General features: G+C 43.8%; 1 protein-coding gene across 1 annotated transcript; it reads right to left on the bottom strand.

The window, feature by feature from the left end:
* Positions 1–760: 760 nt before the first annotated feature.
* On the bottom strand, positions 761–13,972 carry polr2a (RNA polymerase II subunit A). Its single transcript, XM_031298355.2, has 29 exons — positions 13,886–13,972; positions 12,956–13,088; positions 12,711–12,847; positions 12,264–12,437; positions 11,858–12,139; positions 11,554–11,715; positions 11,173–11,393; positions 10,927–11,059; positions 10,677–10,801; positions 10,205–10,415; positions 9,915–10,124; positions 9,663–9,831; positions 9,477–9,571; positions 9,124–9,327; positions 8,799–9,021; positions 8,438–8,621; positions 7,981–8,152; positions 7,769–7,874; positions 7,172–7,377; positions 6,794–7,057; positions 6,458–6,665; positions 6,269–6,369; positions 6,080–6,184; positions 5,748–5,930; positions 5,334–5,537; positions 5,022–5,208; positions 4,815–4,928; positions 4,574–4,723; positions 761–4,453 (listed from the first exon to the last, which is right to left on the bottom strand). Exons 1-29 carry the CDS (start codon positions 13,970–13,972, stop codon positions 3,303–3,305), a joined length of 5,901 nt encoding a protein of 1,966 aa, XP_031154215.1. The 3' UTR covers positions 761–3,302.
* Between the last annotated feature and the right edge of the window lie 3,316 nt (positions 13,973–17,288).

The raw sequence follows: 17,288 nt of genomic DNA, 5'->3' as shown, positions 1-17,288 counted from the left end.
CCTTCCCATCAGCGGGCAGGTGAGTTCACAGCTAGATGAGCGCGCCCCCAAGAGGAAGGAGCGTGTTAGGTCACATGGTTCACTGGCGCAGGTGTTTTCCATTAGGACCAATCAAGTGATTGTCTGTTGCATCAATAAACTAGCCATCATAAGAGAAGTCTGTCAGCATGCACAAAAATACTGCAATTTTGGTAAACTAAGGAGTATTAATACCCTTCACTTAATAAAACTAGCAATACAAAAATGCAAATGAGTACAATTCTCTAAAAGTACACAAGTATTATTAGCAAATTTTACTTTAAACCATTAACAGTAAAATGAGCAATTATATTATAATAATTATAATTATATTAGGCTGTAGTACAAATTACAGATTATTGATGATTCATTGCTGTTTAAGCAACATTTTAATGTGATAGCCAGTCATTGTGGAGCTTATTCTACCTATTTTATACTTTAACTTAAATCTATGATGCATCATGTTTTTGAGACAATTGTTTTTATATGACATCTTAAATTAGTGTTGCAGTAGTGGCATAACATGTTAATACTCCTGTACAAGTGCCTCAAAATTGTTCTGAAGTACAGCACTTGAGTAAATACTTTGCCCCAATTATATAAAAAAAGCGAGTACTGGTATTCGTCTCCATATCTTCTAAATGTCGCATTTTCTTTTCCCCAAATGCTGTAAAATGTAGCATTTGTTGTTGCACAAAACTGACATTAGCATATTCACTGTTGTACATAAAAAAGACAGACATGTAGTAAAACTTTTATTCTTTTTTTTCCAAGTCAAAAAACAAACAGAACAAAGATACAGATAATGAGATAATGAACAGATTTTTATACAGTGGCAATTTAAAGTTAAACCTTCCTTTGCCCAGACACGTGAAGTCTTTCCTCAGTTTGAAACCCTGTCTCGCCCTCGGACGCACACTAACTGCACACGCATACACACATTCATACAACCTGGGAGTCCTGATGTCCTGAATTGACTGGACAGCACACAGTTAAGACAACAGGATTAGATGCAAGCATAGTGGACAAAAAAAAAAACAAAAAAAAAATATCACATCTGGGGGCTTAGGTCCACCACAATATTTACTAAGTGCAATTACCAAACCTGCTTTATCTCAAAGGCCAGAAGATGCAGTCCTTTCAATTCAAGACCATCTTGAAGTTTAAAAAAAATCGTGACAAATCATTTAAACGTTTTCAGAACATAACCCAAAGGATTACTGGCTGTGTTTTATTTCCTCAGGACTCCCAGTCAGACCCCCCCCCACCCCCCCTTGATTCCCCTCATCAGAGGTACATACACTGGTAGAAAAAAGGAACACTGATTTCTGAAATGAGGAATACTTGTGGATGAAGAGGGAGGAGGCCCAGCTAGTCCAATAAATTGAGAAACTGCATCGAATGATTAAATGGAACAAGGAGGGAAAGGAAAAAAAAATGTTTCCCTTATCAGGCGTACAGACGGTTCCCTAACACAGTCAAACTAGGTTGAGTCATGTGAGAAAGCACCCATATTCAAAAAGAAAGTTCACACTAATGTAGTGGGTAAGGTTTTTTTTAACAGAGAAGCCAAACGTGCTGTTTCTTTGGACAACCTCTGCTTAAAAGAAAATACACTGTTCCACGCCATTGTAAAGAAAAAGGCCAACAGAAGGACAAATGTTGCCCTCTGGTGTCCCAAGAAGTGAAAACCCCGAACTGAGCACTCAACTTTTTTGCCCCTCTACCTTTAACCGAAGCACCGTCACAACCTGGCGACAGAATGCAACATGTTAAGTGAAAAGAGCAGTTGCCGCCATGGCAAAAAAAAAAAAAAATGTGGAGAACGGGGACGAAAATAAAAAAGCTCTCCCCTCCGTCCCCTGCCCCTTCATCCACAGTATATGAACATGAGCCTCCTGCAAACAGGTTTACAAAGTCAGCAAAAGCAAACAAGAGAAAAGTAAAAAAAAAAAAAAAGAAATAAATCTTAATTTTCCTCTATTCATATTCACACAGAATAGTTGTTAACTCTCTTAAATAAATTGAATAGTCCAAATAAACCTGTGTACACGTCAGCTATCAGAAATGGAACGAAGAGTAGCAAGAAGTGGGAGGGATTTGAAACAATTTAAACCTAAAGCTTGATTAAAATGTATTAACATGTGCTACTCATGCAAACAATGACAAAAGCAGCAACGCCATACTAGAGTCCCTCATCCACGTGTCTCATTTCCTCCTAGAATCAAAACTTAAGACAGAATAATCATTCTATTTTTTTTTTCCTTTTTTTCATAGAAATCTTTTAATTCCCACTGTCATGGGAAGAATATTATCTGGAAAAGTTTTTTGTTTTTTTTCGCTTTTGATGCACAAGTCTCCAAAATGGTAGAGGAAAAGAGGATGCTGGTGGGTGTTTTCATGACATCTTTCAGGTTTTGTCTTTGGGGTGTGAAGGAGGAAGAGGGGAGGGCGATGGGTACATACACCTATGTAGTTAATGATGTTCAAGAGTGACATTTCTTTTCCGTGCAAGCCAGTTTCTCTCTCCTATCATGTATGTATTTCTGTTGACCATCCAACCTTCTTCTTTGGACATTCTGACCCAACCATTTTAATACATCAAAAACCTTAAGCTCCATCTTTGATCCACAAGATGCCCACTAAAATGGCAGCAACTGTACGTTTACAAAAGCAGCAAAAGATCTCAGAAGATGCACATTGTTGAAATATGCAGTAAACAAAGTCTAAACCTTACCTTCTTGATTTTCTTTAGAGCTTATGCTTTAGTGATAAATACAATCCACTCTTCAAAAGGCTTTTGGAAATATGTATGCTTTCCACAACTATACACCCAACATTTGGAGAACGAGAGAGAGACTGGATGCAGTACACTATAAAGTTAAAAGGGGACATTTTCTCCCCATTATGTGTTCACCACATCTTCCTCTCCTTTTCATTCCCTCTTGGGTTTTGCAGTTTTGCTCCAACACCCCATGGGAAAATTAAAAAACTATTTCAAAAGGCAGCCATTTTTCCCTTCAGGCAGAGCAGTCAGGTCTTTCACATAGTAGTTTTAACAATTTCTGGTATTAAGGGGGGGGGGGGGGGGGCTCAGATGGTCAAGACTGGAGCATAACAGAGGTCCCAAAGGAGAGATTTCCCCAAAGAAAGACAATAACAATTGGGACCCCTGTGGCTAGAAGTACCGCCACCTCCAGCTGGTTAAAGGCGCTGTCCTTCAGGTGTCCACCCGTGAGGTGACAGGGTTTCTTCAGCGGCCTCCCCTTCTCTTCCGCGGCTCATCAATTGTTCTCCTCGTCGCTGTCTTCGGGGCTGATGGCCGGGCTGTAGGTGGGTGAGGTGGGGCTGTATCCAGGGGAGGTGGGGCTGTACGTGGAGCCTTTAGGACTAGTTGGCGAGTACGTAGGAGATGTGGGTGAGTACTTGGGTGAAGTTGGCGAGTAAGTAGGGGAGGTAGGGGAGTATTTGGGGCTGGTGGGGGTGTAAGTGGGGGAGGTGGGGGAGTAGGTAGGAGAGGTGGGGCTGTATTTTGGGGTCGTTGGGGAGTAGGTGGGAGAAGTCGGGGAGTACTTTGGCGACGTCGGGGAGTACTTTGGCGACGTCGGGGAGTACTTGGGAGAGGTGGGGGTGTACTCTGGGGAGCTGGGGCTGTACGAGGGTGAAGTCGGGGTGTATTTGGGGGAGGTGGGGGAGTAGGAGGGAGAGCTGGGGCTGTATGAGGGGGAGCTGGGTGTGTAGGTGGGCGACTGCGGGGTGTAACGTGGACTGGAGGGTGAGTAGGACGGAGAGGTGGGAGAGTACGAGGGCGAGGTTGGGGAGTAGTTGGGGCTGGTCGGGGTGTAGTTGGGGGAGGTTGGGGAGTAAGAGGGAGATGTAGGGGAGTAGGAGGGAGAGGTGGGGGAGTAACTGGGTGAGGTTGGCGTGTAGTTGGGCGATGTGGGGCTGTAGCTTGGGCTGGTCGGCGAGTAGGAAGGAGAGGTGGGCGAGTAGGACGGGGAAGTGGGGGAGTAGGATGGAGAGGTTGGAGAATAAGAGGGGGAGGTGGGGGAGTAAGAAGGTGAGGTGGGCGAGTAGCTGGGTGACGTCGGGCTGTAGCTCGGGGATGTGGGGCTGTAGCTCGGCGAGGTGGGGGAGTAGGACGGGGATGTGGGGGAGTAGGACGGGGATGTGGGGGAGTAGGAGGGAGACGTTGGGGAATAAGACGGAGACGTGGGAGAATAGGACGGAGAGGTTGGGGAGTAACTGGGCGAGGTGGGTGAGTAGGAAGGAGATGTCGGGCTGTAGTTGGGGCTGGTTGGGGAGTAAGAGGGAGAAGTGGGGGAGTAGGAGGGCGATGTTGGGGAGTAGCCGGGGCTCTGAGGGGTGTAGCCTCCGGGAGAGCGAGGCTCGTAGGCCGGGGAGGTGGGTGAGTAATTGGGTGACATGGCTCCACCTAAAGAGAAAAACAGAAAGGCTTTTAAGGGTGGAGAAAAATGTTCAACATCACCTAAATTACTATTACAATTCTTTAAACAACCTGTAACCTAAATGAAGGTTTTCTGCAGTGTCTAACCTGGAGATGGGATGTACGGGCTGGCAGGCCCTGGAGATCCCGGAGACCCAGGAGTGGGAGACCAGGCCGGGGAATAGCCTGGAGAGAAGCCACTTGCGTCTGATGCTGCACTGGGAGAGAAACCTGCTGCTCCGGGGGTCATGCCGCTTCCTGGAGGAAAAACAAAAAGGGGCAAAACTCAGTGAAGGAAACCCCCAAAAAAAGGGGGGGAAGAGCCAAAGAGACCAGAACATATACTCACCGACGCTGGGGGACCAGGCACCGTAGGCCGGTGTTGCTCCTGTGTTCCACGGGGTCATGGCAGGTGACATGCCACTCATGGGACTCGGCACTGTGCCAAAGAACATTCCAGTGGCTGCGAATAGGACGGATACAGAACGTAAACATCCCAGCTCTTAACATTAAACAACAATTCAATTTTATATCCAACAAACATCTTCCCACTTACGTCCAGCCACGCTGATGCCAGGTATGTTTGTAGGGATCTCCATGCCATATTTACACTTCTCAGCATCCAACAGCAAATCAAAGCATCCTGTACCAGCCGGGGCGAGCTGGCCAAGCATGATGTTCTCCGACACACCTTTCATGGGGTCACTCTCGCCATGGGATGACGCCTCCATCAACACATCCACCTAGGAGGAGGAAATGCAAGACAAGAATAGAATGGTAAGGATATAGTTAATAAAATGGTCTTCTTTTTTAAAATCAGCATTTGATTAGTAAAGTAGTGTCTTCAGTTAATTGATGATCATCTCACCGTCTCCTCAAAGGAACACTTCATAAGTGGTCCTGTGTCTTGGCGGTTGATGCCGTGACGTGTGATGGCCATCAGGTGACCGCGGCAGGTCATGGTGTCACAGAGCAGAGCCAAGTGACGGTAGTTGACATAGGAACCGTCAAAGGAGATGACGTGGTTCAACTCCCTCTCCAGAGCCTTTCGCACTGCCTCAATTCCCAAGACCTAGAGAGAGCAGAAGAGGAGGGAAAACATATATATAAAAATATATATATACATATATATATATATATATATATATATATATATATATATATATATATATATATATATATATATATATATATATATATATATATATATATATATTTTATTTTTTTTTTAAACCTGCTGTAATTCTACTGTTGAGACAAAGCTAGTTTTATGCTTTCGTACCGTGAAGATCTCCACAATGTCGTTGGAGGTGGTCCTGACGGGATCTACGTCCTTCTCGCTGAGGACCCTCATGAGGCTCACGCCGTCTGTCTCAAGGATCCACTCCTGCAGGGCCTTGAACTCACCGTCCTCTGTGATGATGATCTTCTTCTTATTGTCAGTCTGGGGCAAGTGCATGTACACCTGGAGGAGAAGAGTGTAGGACAGTTGACTTATAGCCACAGACAGGTATATCCCTTTTACTGAATGCTATTATTGGTGTGTGTGTGTGTGTGTGTGTGTGTGTGTGTGTGTGTGTGTGTGTGTGTGTGTGTGTGTGTGTGTTTTGTTACCTTGCTGATCTGCTCAATGCCTTGTAGGGTCATGTCTGTCAGCATGTTGGACTCGATGCACCTCAAGAACACGTCATCATCCATTTTGTCCACCACCTCCTCATCCTAGACAAAGAAAATACAGTTATGATTAATATGCAAACTGGCTGCAGTGCGTTTATCATTATTAAATATAGTTCCAATGCTCACCTCCTGGAACTTGTTCTCATCGCTGTTCATGATTCGGATTCGCAGAACGAGCTTTTCAGCGTTGTCGTCATTGAAAATACAGTTCAGGTCATCTCCAAAACCTTGCAGAAAAAAAAACAAGTGTCATTAGGGAGAACCAGCTAGTTTCTGTTAGAGCTACAGACTACAGATTATGTACACACAACCCACCTGCGTTGATCTTCTCTGCAATCTGCTCCATAGTCAGCTTGCGATCAGTCATGTGCTTGCGGTCGAGCTCGATGCGCAGCAGCCAAGGTGAAATGCGCGTCACGTCAAAGTCGGGCATCTCGTAGTAGACGTTCACCCACTCCTGGTCCTCGGCCACCACCGTGTTCTGGGGGTTGGGGTCGTAGTAGATGGCGGTGTTTGCCGTGACCTATGTTAAAACGCAAACTTTTAGTCAGTGCTTTATATTAGGATGAAATTATTTTTTTGTCAGCATAAGTCAGGGTTGGGGATTAAAAACTACATTATTTGGAGGAACTGTCCAATAACTTCTCACACCTTTCGCAGTGTGGTGTGCTCCAGTCGACAGAGGATGTCCTTGGCCCTCTCAGCGTCACGGGCTGCCTGACCCAGCAGGAACACAGTCAGCGAGGGTGTTTTGGGCCTCTTGGAGATGTTGATCAACTCCTTTAGACGAGGCACACCGAGTGTTACGTTCTTGGCTGACACACCGGCGTAGTGGAAAGTGTTGAGGGTCATCTGGGTGGCTGGCTCTCCCAGCGACTGAGCAGCCAGAGCGCCAACCATTTCACCTGGGTGGGCCTGGGAACGCAGGAAAACATGAGATTAATATATATATATTATCTTCAAAGTTCAGTATTTAAACAGTCTAGTAGAGATCTGGCAACTCGAAATAAGACAATATCCTAAACTTACAATGGACTGGTTGAATTTGGTCTCAATCTCTCCCAGCAGCCAGTCGAAAGCCTCAGTGGAAAGGCGGAACTCCTGGGTCATGCGTTTGGAGCAGAGTGTGGAGCGCAGGTGGATGTTAAAGAGCAGAGTGGCGTTCTGCTGGGCCTGTCTGCTCAGTGGGTCATCACCATTCACAATCACCAGCTTCTTACTCAGATCCTGAAGACCTGGAGGTGCAAACACACGCGCTAGGATTGAGATTGATGGGGACAGTGGGGGAAATCCTTGATACTGTGATGCTATAAGAGATCACTGTTTCTCTCTAACAAAGAGAGGGATTAGGACTTGAACTGTTCTACTTGTAATGTAACACGCAGGGATTCACCAGGTGGCTTTACATGGCTTTAAGGAACACCTGAGGTCAGGCCACCACCTCCTTGTTCTAATTCTGCAGCTAGTGCTTCTTTCACATGGTTCACAAAATCCTGTAACTAAATATATGGCGAAGAAACTGAGTAGCAACTTGGCAGTATGAGTTAATTTTAAAAGAGAAAGAATAAACAGTGAGCGGTAATATATTGTTCTTTGGTTAAGGAAGTTTGTTATTTTTGAGCTTACCCTCGACCACCCTTAGAGGATTGAGGTCTGTTGGGGTTCGAGTGTTGATGCGGAAGATCTTCTGAGCGTTCCAGATCATTCTGTCCAGGTTGCATGGCAGCACCACCTGCAGACGAGGATGAATTGCAGAATATGTATATTTTTGATTTCACATGGCAGACCAAGACACTACTTAGGAGCAGAGGTGTGTCTACAAATGTGAGCACACACACCTTACTGTCCCCGGTGGGGAAAATGGCTCGGAGGACCTCCCTGTCCTCCTTCATCTTGTCAAACTCCTTCTCCAAGGAACTCTGCACATTGGCATTTGTCAGCACGTCTTTTACTACATCTTCCTGCAGCATCCGCCTAAGCGCTCGCTCATTGGTGCAGTCAAACTTAAACCTAGACAGAAAATGAGAAAGAGTTAAGCCGTTGATTATAGACAATTAAACAATATTATGCACATAGTTGAGTGAAGTTACAGCGCGTTTGGGACTGAAACTCCCTTTCAGTAATCGCAAATCCATACAAGCTACTGGAAAGCGACTTTGAGATCAAATTTATACAAATATCTCAAGCAATGAAGGGGGTTTTGTCCATTAAGGCCGAACATCATTAAGCTAAGAAACTAATCGTCAAAGAAAACACAATGCTCCAATTCTCTGAGTTGATGGGTGTGTGTCTTACTTCTTTTCAAAGGCCTTGTGCGACGGTTTGAGTGTTGCCACGTTTTGGAACTCGACATTCTCTCCTGCCAGGCCGTCCTCACCGTAACGCAGCTGAACCACCTGGTTGATGGAGTTACGCACCGTGCCATCATACTTCACCATCACCGACTCCATGGACTTGATCAGACGACGCTGGATGTAACCTGGAGGGGTACAGATTTACCACGTTTAAAAAACTAAAAAGGCTTTTTTGTTGTTGGACAGGTTTAGGTCTGAGAGTCTAATAATTATAAAAAGTTACTAAAAGCATGTCCTTGTGTATTTATGAAATATATCCTGACTCTCTTCTTGCACTCTCCCACCCAGCTGCCTGGAATTACCAGTCTCAGCAGTCTTGACAGCTGTGTCGATCAGACCCTCTCTGCCTCCCATGGCGTGGAAGAAGAACTCTGTGGGAGTCAGGCCAGCCAGGTAGGAGTTCTCCACAAAGCCTCTACTCTCAGGACCGTAATCATCCTTAATGAAGTGAGGCAGCGTGCGGTGTTTGAAGCCGAAGGGGATTCGTTTACCCTCCACGTTCTGCTGCCCCACCACAGCAATAACCTGAATAAGGAGGTAAGGCGGTAAAGAGATGTCAAAGATCATGTGAATCAGAGCCATCATTCATCTACTGTGAGGTAGTGATAGTTAAAGGGATTATTTTACCTGTGAGATGTTAATCTTTGAGCCCTTAGAACCAGCCACCACCATGGACTTGAAGTTGTTGTACTCAGACAGAGACTTCTGGGCTGAGGATCCTGTTTTGTCACGAGCATCGTTGAGGATACGATTCACCTGGTTCTCAAAAGTCTGCCTCAGTGTGTTACCAGGGGTCGGCTCCAGCTCGTTGTTGTGGGCTTTCTCGATGACCTGGCAGACAAAACGCATAGGAAATATGTAACTTTTCTATTTGTAATTTCTGCTAAAAAAAACAAACAAAAAAAACAAAAAACAGGTGGAACTATGTTGAAATAACAAAATCTGAGATGTTGGTGACCATACAAATACTTTATGCTTACTTCTATCACATCCTGTTTGGCTTTCTTGATGGTGTTCTGGATGTCAAGGTAGGTCTTGGCATCAGCAATGGAGTCACCAATACCAATGGAATGACCTAGAGAAAATATCAAGAGTAAACTTGTAAATATTAAACAAAACATCACTCAATACCACTGACACAAAGCAAAAAAGGTATGTTCATTTACCCTCGATGAGCAGCCAGTTGTTGACCACAGTCTGAATGTTGGAGTAGAAGAGTCTGGTGATGTCGTGGCCCATCTCCAGGTAGGAGATGTGGACGAGGGAGCCGGCTGAGGTTCCCAGAGATTTCTTACACAGGATGCCCATGATCAACTCACCGTTCTCCACTATGACCTGTGTGAATGAGTTGAATGCGGGGTCACTTGCATTGTCATTTTAAGTCTTTAATCTATACATGATCAATGAGGGACTTGTACCTTGGTGTCCCCAGGTGAGATGTGTTTGTAAGGGCCACTGTCTTCTTCGTCAGGATGGGTGCTGTGTGTGCGGACCACATTAATGTGTCCGGGAATGATTAGGCTGAAGATCTGCTTGCCTGTCCACAGAGGACGGGGCTTGAGGATGGCTGGCTGAGGCACTTTCCCGTCCCAAGTGGAGAGGAACATGAGGAGGTTCATTACTTCACCCTGTGGTGTGGAAAGGCAGCGTTGAGACCCTTTCAGACCAGAAAAAGCAGCAGCTGGTGACCTCGTAACAATCTCCTTACCCTCTCTAAAAAGACATCTCGTTTGGTGAATTTGCGGACAGCTGTGAGGGTGTCCTGCACGATACCCATGACGGGCCTGTTGGACTGGGGTGTGACGATCATACGCGGCACCATGGCCAGCTCCTGAATCTCTGCCCTCGTCTCGAGGGACTGGGGCAGGTGGAGGTTCATCTCATCCCCGTCAAAGTCAGCATTGTATGGGGTGGTGACACTGGAGGGAGACGAGAGGATAGGATGTTAGAACTGCTACACCGCATAGGTAACTCATTTCAGTCAGGGATAATATAACAGTGACAGGAATTTGCAAAGACCAAAGTGATACAGTCCAAAAAGCACTATGATGTAACATAAGTTTGATTTAAGACATCAAAATGCATTCACAATTACCTAAAATTGTGACTTTAATTGTCATTTTATCATTTATTTATCTATAAATCGTCTATTTCAAAAGAAACACATTCATATAAGTCACCTAAGGTTGAGTCGAAATGTGGACCACGGCAGAATTCGCACCCTGTGCCCCATCATGGACATTTTATGTAGTGTAGGCTGTCTGTTGAAGATGATGATGTCACCATCACACATATGTCTTTCCACCTAAACAGATAAAAATGTTAGTTTTAGTCGGTAGAAAAAAACATATATTTGAAACCATCATCTAACAAAAGATAGTTTTAGCAGTAGACGTAGCTCTAGAGCTGCTATATGCATTTTAATCTTGCCTTGTAGCCAATCTGCAGGTGAAGGTCACTTGGTTTAGGGTGGAATCGCAGGTCAATTCTGTCTCCATTGTCACGGATGATGTATTTGGCTCCTGGGTACTGGCTGTTGCCTCTTCGCACCAGCTCTTGTAATCTAGGATGGTCATCAGAATGAATTGGCCGACATCACATTTCATAAAAATGCTTTTGGAATACAGTTTTTTTGTGCATTACGTAAAGTTTAATCAGCTAACTTCTTCGCAGTACCTGTCAATATTAAAGGGTGTGACAATTTCTGGGAAGGTCATATTGGCTGCAATGGATCGTGGTACGCCCACTTGGTCGATTTGCAGGTTGGGGTCTGGGGTGATGACAGTTCGGGCGGAGAAGTCCACACGCTTGCCCATGAGGTTACCTCGGACTCGCCCCTCCTTCCCCTTTAGACGCTGTTTTAAGGATTTGAGAGGGCGCCCAGACTTTTGCATTGCCTGTGAAAGGAAAAATGTCATGTAAAAATGTAATTCAAGCACCATAGAAATACTGTGCAAAAATGTAGTACAGAAAATGTATTTCAGACTATTTTCCATTGAATCTTGTACTGGGCACAAATCTAACTATATTTAAGGCATCTGGGAAGTGCACACGTACCCTTGGCAGGCCTGGCAATTCGTTGTCCACCATGGTGGCTACATGAAACTGGAGCAGTTTGACATCCTCAGCTATGACATGAGCTGCAGCACCACTCTGCTCGTTTCTTCTCAGCTGGTTGTTGATTTTGACTATGTCAGCCAGCTTGTGGGTCAAGTCATCCTTTAAAACAGAAGTCAATTGATTTGTTATCATCGTCGTCAGGTGTAGGTCTCGTTTTTACACAGCTTAAAAACACGCAGGAACAAAATACGCAGTGTAACAACACAACAAAACAATCAGTCTGAAGGATATATTACTTTACCTGGTTGCGAGCAGAGCCCTGCATTACTACAGCAGGTCTGACCGCCAGTGGAGGAACAGGCAACACAGTTACAATCATCCATTCTGGTCGGGCAAACTTGGGGTCCATGCCCAAGATGACATCCTCTTCATCTGAGATGCGCTTGAAGATCTCATGCACACGCTCAGGACTCAGCAGGATTTTCTTCTCCTGTGAATCCTCATTAACGTGCTTCCACTCGGCATACAGCTCCAAGCCAGAGCGTCGGATACGTGGCTGGTAGCGCCCACAGCCACCATGGCCCTACGTAAGTCACATTGAAGGAAGTGAAAGCAAAAGCGTAAGAAAGAAAACAAGTTAGGCACTGCCGTGAATGTAGAGAACCAAAATGCAAATTAACTATGATAAAAATATTGCACCCATATACCTTCTCCTTGGTAATGTCCTCCTCAGTCTCCTGCTGTTCCATTCCAAATTTGTTGTCCATCTCCTCCCCTCCTTCACAGATATTTTTTCCTTTGCACAGCTCGTACACATGTGTCAAACGTTTCCTGGGCTGCCCTTTAGATTTTATCAGGATGTCTTTGATCTTTGGATTGTTCTGGAGGTAACAGCGATGGGAGCAAGGTAAACATCAAAAGGCTATGAACAAGACTGAAATGATACTTTTTTACATTACATGTAATTTAGCTGACGCTTTTATCCAAAGCGACTAACAACTGCTATATATGTCGGAGGCTGCACGCCTCTGGAGCAACTATGGATTAAGTGTCTTGCTCAGGGACACATCAGTTGATGTATCGCAGTGGGAATTGAACCCAGATCTCCCACATATTATTATTGTGAAGTACAGAAATATGCTGAATATACTTACTGAATCCACTAATAGCTTAGAGCAAAAGAAGCAGACACATCGAAGAACCTTCATTATCTTTGTTACGAAGCCAACATGGAAAACTGGCTTTGCCAGTTCTATGTGCCCAAAGTGGCCAGGGCATTCTGTCATGTTGCCTGAGGAAACAAAAAACATGTTTGTCATTAAGTAAGGACATCAGATAGGGACAGCAGCCAACTGATCAATAATATATTTTCGTAAGAAATGCTAACATGACATTATACCTGCACATGTCTGACATCTTCCAGTTCGTTCTATGACCCCTTGTCTTGGGTCCATAAGGCCACCAAGTTTAGGACGTCCTCCTTCTGTGGTTTCGGGGTATTTGATTCCCCCTTCTGTAACCGACATCCGTTTCTGGGGAGAAATACATCATATTTATAAGTTTATGCTACAACAATCAGCAGTTGATCATCTACCCACAGTGTTAGAATATAATTATCTCTATACATTTGTGAGTTATAAATATTTAACATTCATCAACATCCGTGATAGAATCGTAATGTCTATAAACCATGAAATTACTTCAAATAACGGATATAAAAAATGTTGACAAATCAAAGTTTTTCCAACGGTAACGTCAGCTAAAATAAAGTTCTGTTAAGATCAACTTTTACTATATGAAACGTTATGCTCAATAACATAATCTAGCATTCATTAATCCATTAAACTACTAAACGCCCAATCCTGAGTTAAAGAAAACATGCATTTCGGACGTTGTTTAAGTACCCTTTTATTCATTTAATGTGTGAGAAAACAAACCAATGCGTACTATGCGACCAGTGGTAAAACCAAGCGAGCTCTGTACATAACGATAAGCTATAAAGTAAGCTAAATTTCTATTTACTGATGGGCCTACAAGGTACATTGCATAAATACAAAGGGGGTTTAATTCATGTGATAGCATGGATCATTTTTGAGAATGTTGTGCTTAAAGTTTTTTAAACTTCCTGCAACACGCTAGTTAGCACAAGCTCCAGCCTGGCACAGCTAGTTAGCTAGGCTAGGCTAACAGCGAGCATGTTCCGTTGTAAACACAACCATGTCTTTGCCACATATGTTAAAGTACAAGATTAGTCAAGAAACTGCAAGAGTGACGTGTGATCTGTCCGAGTATTAATAAAATATCCCACTCCCCCAAATAGAAAACCTACAAGCTCATCTGGGCTGATGATGCCGAATTGAACTCTCTTGATCGTGCGCAATGGGCATGCGCTGTCGCCGGAGGGCGGTCCGTGCATCCTGTCTATTCAAAGAGACGCGTCCTTCCTCGGCACGCCGCTTTGTGAGCAGGAGCAGGCTTTAAATTGTCACCACGACTCTGGTCCGGCCGCCAACGGTGACCGGAAAGTCTCCGAAGGTGATATCCCAGGAACCTCTGCTGTCGGTTACCTTTATAGCCGAGTTATTTGTGTTTTGGTCCTAAGTAAAATGGCTACCGACTGTCCCCTTCCCCTTTTCTGATCTACACTCCGGAGCGCTCTAAGCGCTTCTGAGCATGAAGCAGTTCAACGCTTGGTTATATAGACTGAGTGCATACTACGGGGTTGCACACTCAGAAAGACAGGGGCAGACTCTTTAGAAGGTGGGACATGGATCTCTGTAGTAAAACGCTCATTGGCCATTCAAGACAGTGAAATGAATAATTAATATGATCACGCGTACAGCCAATTAGAGAGCACGTTATTTTATTTAACGAATCGGAACTAAAGGCGGGCGTCAATTGAACCTAGACTCATCCCGATTGGTTTTATTAAAACAGAGTAGGCGGTGCGGCGTCTATTTTGCATGCAATATATGAATATTCAACTGAAATCCTGTCGATTCGTCCGTTTTCTTATTAATATTGAGGAGTACAAAATAATGACCAATGGCTGCGAAGAAAAGATCCTTCTTAGAATCATTTCAACAAAACCCGCCCTGCTTCCGATATTTGCCGAGTGTGGCCGATGTGAATTTCTTCCCTCAGAGCAAAAATAAAAAAAATCTCTGTCCTCCCGTTCGTCTCGCTCTAGATCAGCCTGGGCTCTAAGAAAAGAGGCTCAGGGCTGAGGCCTGTTGAGATCTTTGATTAAACAGGAGGAAATGGTCGAAATACACAATATTTTCACCTCAAAACACTGTATCGTGGATTATTTTTGAGCTACTTTGGAAACACATCGACTTTTCGGGTTTTCTTCCTCTGCATTTTTGGATCTCTGGGACTTTGTTGCAAGCCTCGGACTCGCCTGAAAGCGATGTCCGGAGAGTGGACTGGATTTTCCGTACGCCCTGTAGGAAAGTCTGGGGAAGCCTTAAGTGTTCATTTAACATTTGTTTTTTAACAGCTGTTGATGATTTTTACATTAACATGGTCTGTGTGTAATATATGTATAGTTATTGTGTTCAATTGTTCTTGTGTTTTTAATATTTTTGTTAAAATGTAAAACATTGTCGTAGGCCACAATTCTATAGTAGTCTGGTCGTTTTGGCGGTTTTAGCTCAGTATTTATTTAAATGGCCACTAACTTCAATTACAGGTAATTTAACGTTAACGTTACCAGCCAGCTGAATACGGGTTTAAATACTAGCTAAACGCTCAAATGTTGCTTTCTAAGCTTTAACGTTACAGCTTATGATCTGACTATTTTGCCGACAACGACGGTAACGTTAATGTTCCCTGATGTTTGTTGTACACATTTTCAACATAAATTGTGTAACGTTAACTTATGTAGCTAGTTAACGTAGCTACGCTTGGAAAGTAATATTTTCGGCGTTTAGCTAGCTAAGTATGCTCAGAAGATGTCTTTGTGTAGCTAAGCTAAAGCAGCCCGATGGTTTAGCCTTGTACATAACGTTAACTGAATGCGATTTTTTTTCCCCAGGATGGCGAAGGTATATCCCGCCCTACTCTGCCTTACTCTGTCTCTAATTGGCTTACCCTGACATTGTCCCCCCCTGCTCTGCCTTACTCTGTCTCTGATTGGCTTACCCTGAAATTCTTACCTTAACCCTAACCAATACCACTCCTTTTGCCTTACCTTACCAACCTGCCTTCGCCATCCTAGGGGGGGAAAGTGGCTTACGGTGGGACATAGCTAGCTAGCTAAGTAAATCCCTGATTTTGCCAGTCAACTTTTGTCTTAGTGTTAAGGTTGTAGCAGATGGGTTTTGTTTACAGTGGTAATGTGTTATAACGTTGCCATGAGGACAACAGTATAGGTTATAATAGCTCGCATAGTTGGACATTAGCGCCCAACATGGCGGTGTTTGACAATATGCTTCTTGTTGTGAACGAGAAAGATGGAGTCTGGATATTCTTGCTGGCTAACTTGACCGGCTAGCTACATAGCTGCACATTTTCAGAAAATGTTGAGCTCCTTGACAAAATAAGGAGCGACTATATTAATGTTTTATCTAACTAACTTTAACGTGATAGGATATAGTGTCGAAACTGCTTGGAAGTTTGCTAGCCAGTATTTCAAGTGTCTGGACTCTTCGTCGAAGTTGAAGCCATTTTGCTAGCTAACTACGTGCATATTAGTCTGTTATAGGAAGTATATGGTTGCTGTTTACTCAATAGGCTGTTTGTACAGTGATTATGACAATGGAAGTATTCCACCCTCTAAGTCAATCTTTTGACTAACGTTACTTAAAGTGTAGGTGCTAACGTTATAGGTAAATATTGTTACCAGGGACTAGGAGATGCCATTAGCTTGTTACACAATAGATTTATCCGGTTAGCTCTCGTTAGTTGTGCCCAAGGGAAGGGAACACGTTTGCCCGATGTAAATGGCTATATAAATGTCCAAAAGCAGAACGGATCACTGTGTTGGCCATTTGAGAGCCGTATATCTCCATTGTCCCATTCAAGCAGTGTTGTTGTATTTGCATAAGGTGCTGAAATGTTTCTCTTGACTGTTGATGCATTTTGTCTTCATATATTTAACGTTAAAGTGGAAGTAAAAGCTACACTGGTTAAACCACATGCTAATCTCTCCGTGCTATGTTGCATAAACTCAATCTGATGTAGCTAGTGTTTAAAATGTGAAATGTAATGGCTATGTAACAGTGCTAAAAAAAACCGTTTACAACTTTTTTTTTTTTTACTGCCTTTTGTTTAAATAAAGACACTGAACCAATATGCTGGACGGTGGGATTGTTTTATTCTTGAGTATTTCAACAAAATTAATTTTAACAGTCATATTAAAATATTACGTTCATGTTAAGTGGGACAGCTTAGTGTTTATGTGCTGCCACCAGCATGGACATGCCTCTTTGCCATCATTTCTTTTTGGCAGGTCCAGCAGAGGAAGGCAGCTTTCAAGCCCAGAAGCTAGGAAAGATGCCACATCTGCAGTATCCTTATAGAGTCAAACCATATTCTATTTTGAGTTATTTTAATAAACTGAAAGAACTACGTGCATGCCAGGTTAACATGCGTAGAAGAATGTGACAGTGAATCACTTTGTTCACCATGTGCCATGCAATACCATGACTATACAAAGGATTCATTATTGACCAGCTGGCTCCCTCCTCTGGCTCATATTGAGAATGATCAGCGTTGCAAAGACCAAA

The sequence above is a fragment of the Sander lucioperca genome, chromosome 17 (genome assembly GCF_008315115.2).
Source record: "Sander lucioperca isolate FBNREF2018 chromosome 17, SLUC_FBN_1.2, whole genome shotgun sequence".
Lineage (NCBI taxonomy): Eukaryota > Metazoa > Chordata > Actinopteri > Perciformes > Percidae > Sander > Sander lucioperca.
Note: the sequence above shows the minus strand (reverse complement) of the source record. Positions and strands in the feature narration are given on the sequence as shown.

Coding starts and splice junctions, on each gene's coding strand:
- polr2a (XM_031298355.2), bottom strand. CDS start 13,972: ATGCACGGACCGCCCTCCGGCGACAGCGCATGCCCATTGCGCACGATC. Junction 11,060..11,172: donor ACACCCTTTAATATTGACAG/GTACTGCGAAGA, acceptor TGACCATCCTAG/ATTACAAGAGCTGGTGCGAA. Junction 9,328..9,476: donor CCAAACAGGATGTGATAGAA/GTAAGCATAAAG, acceptor TTTGTCTGCCAG/GTCATCGAGAAAGCCCACAA.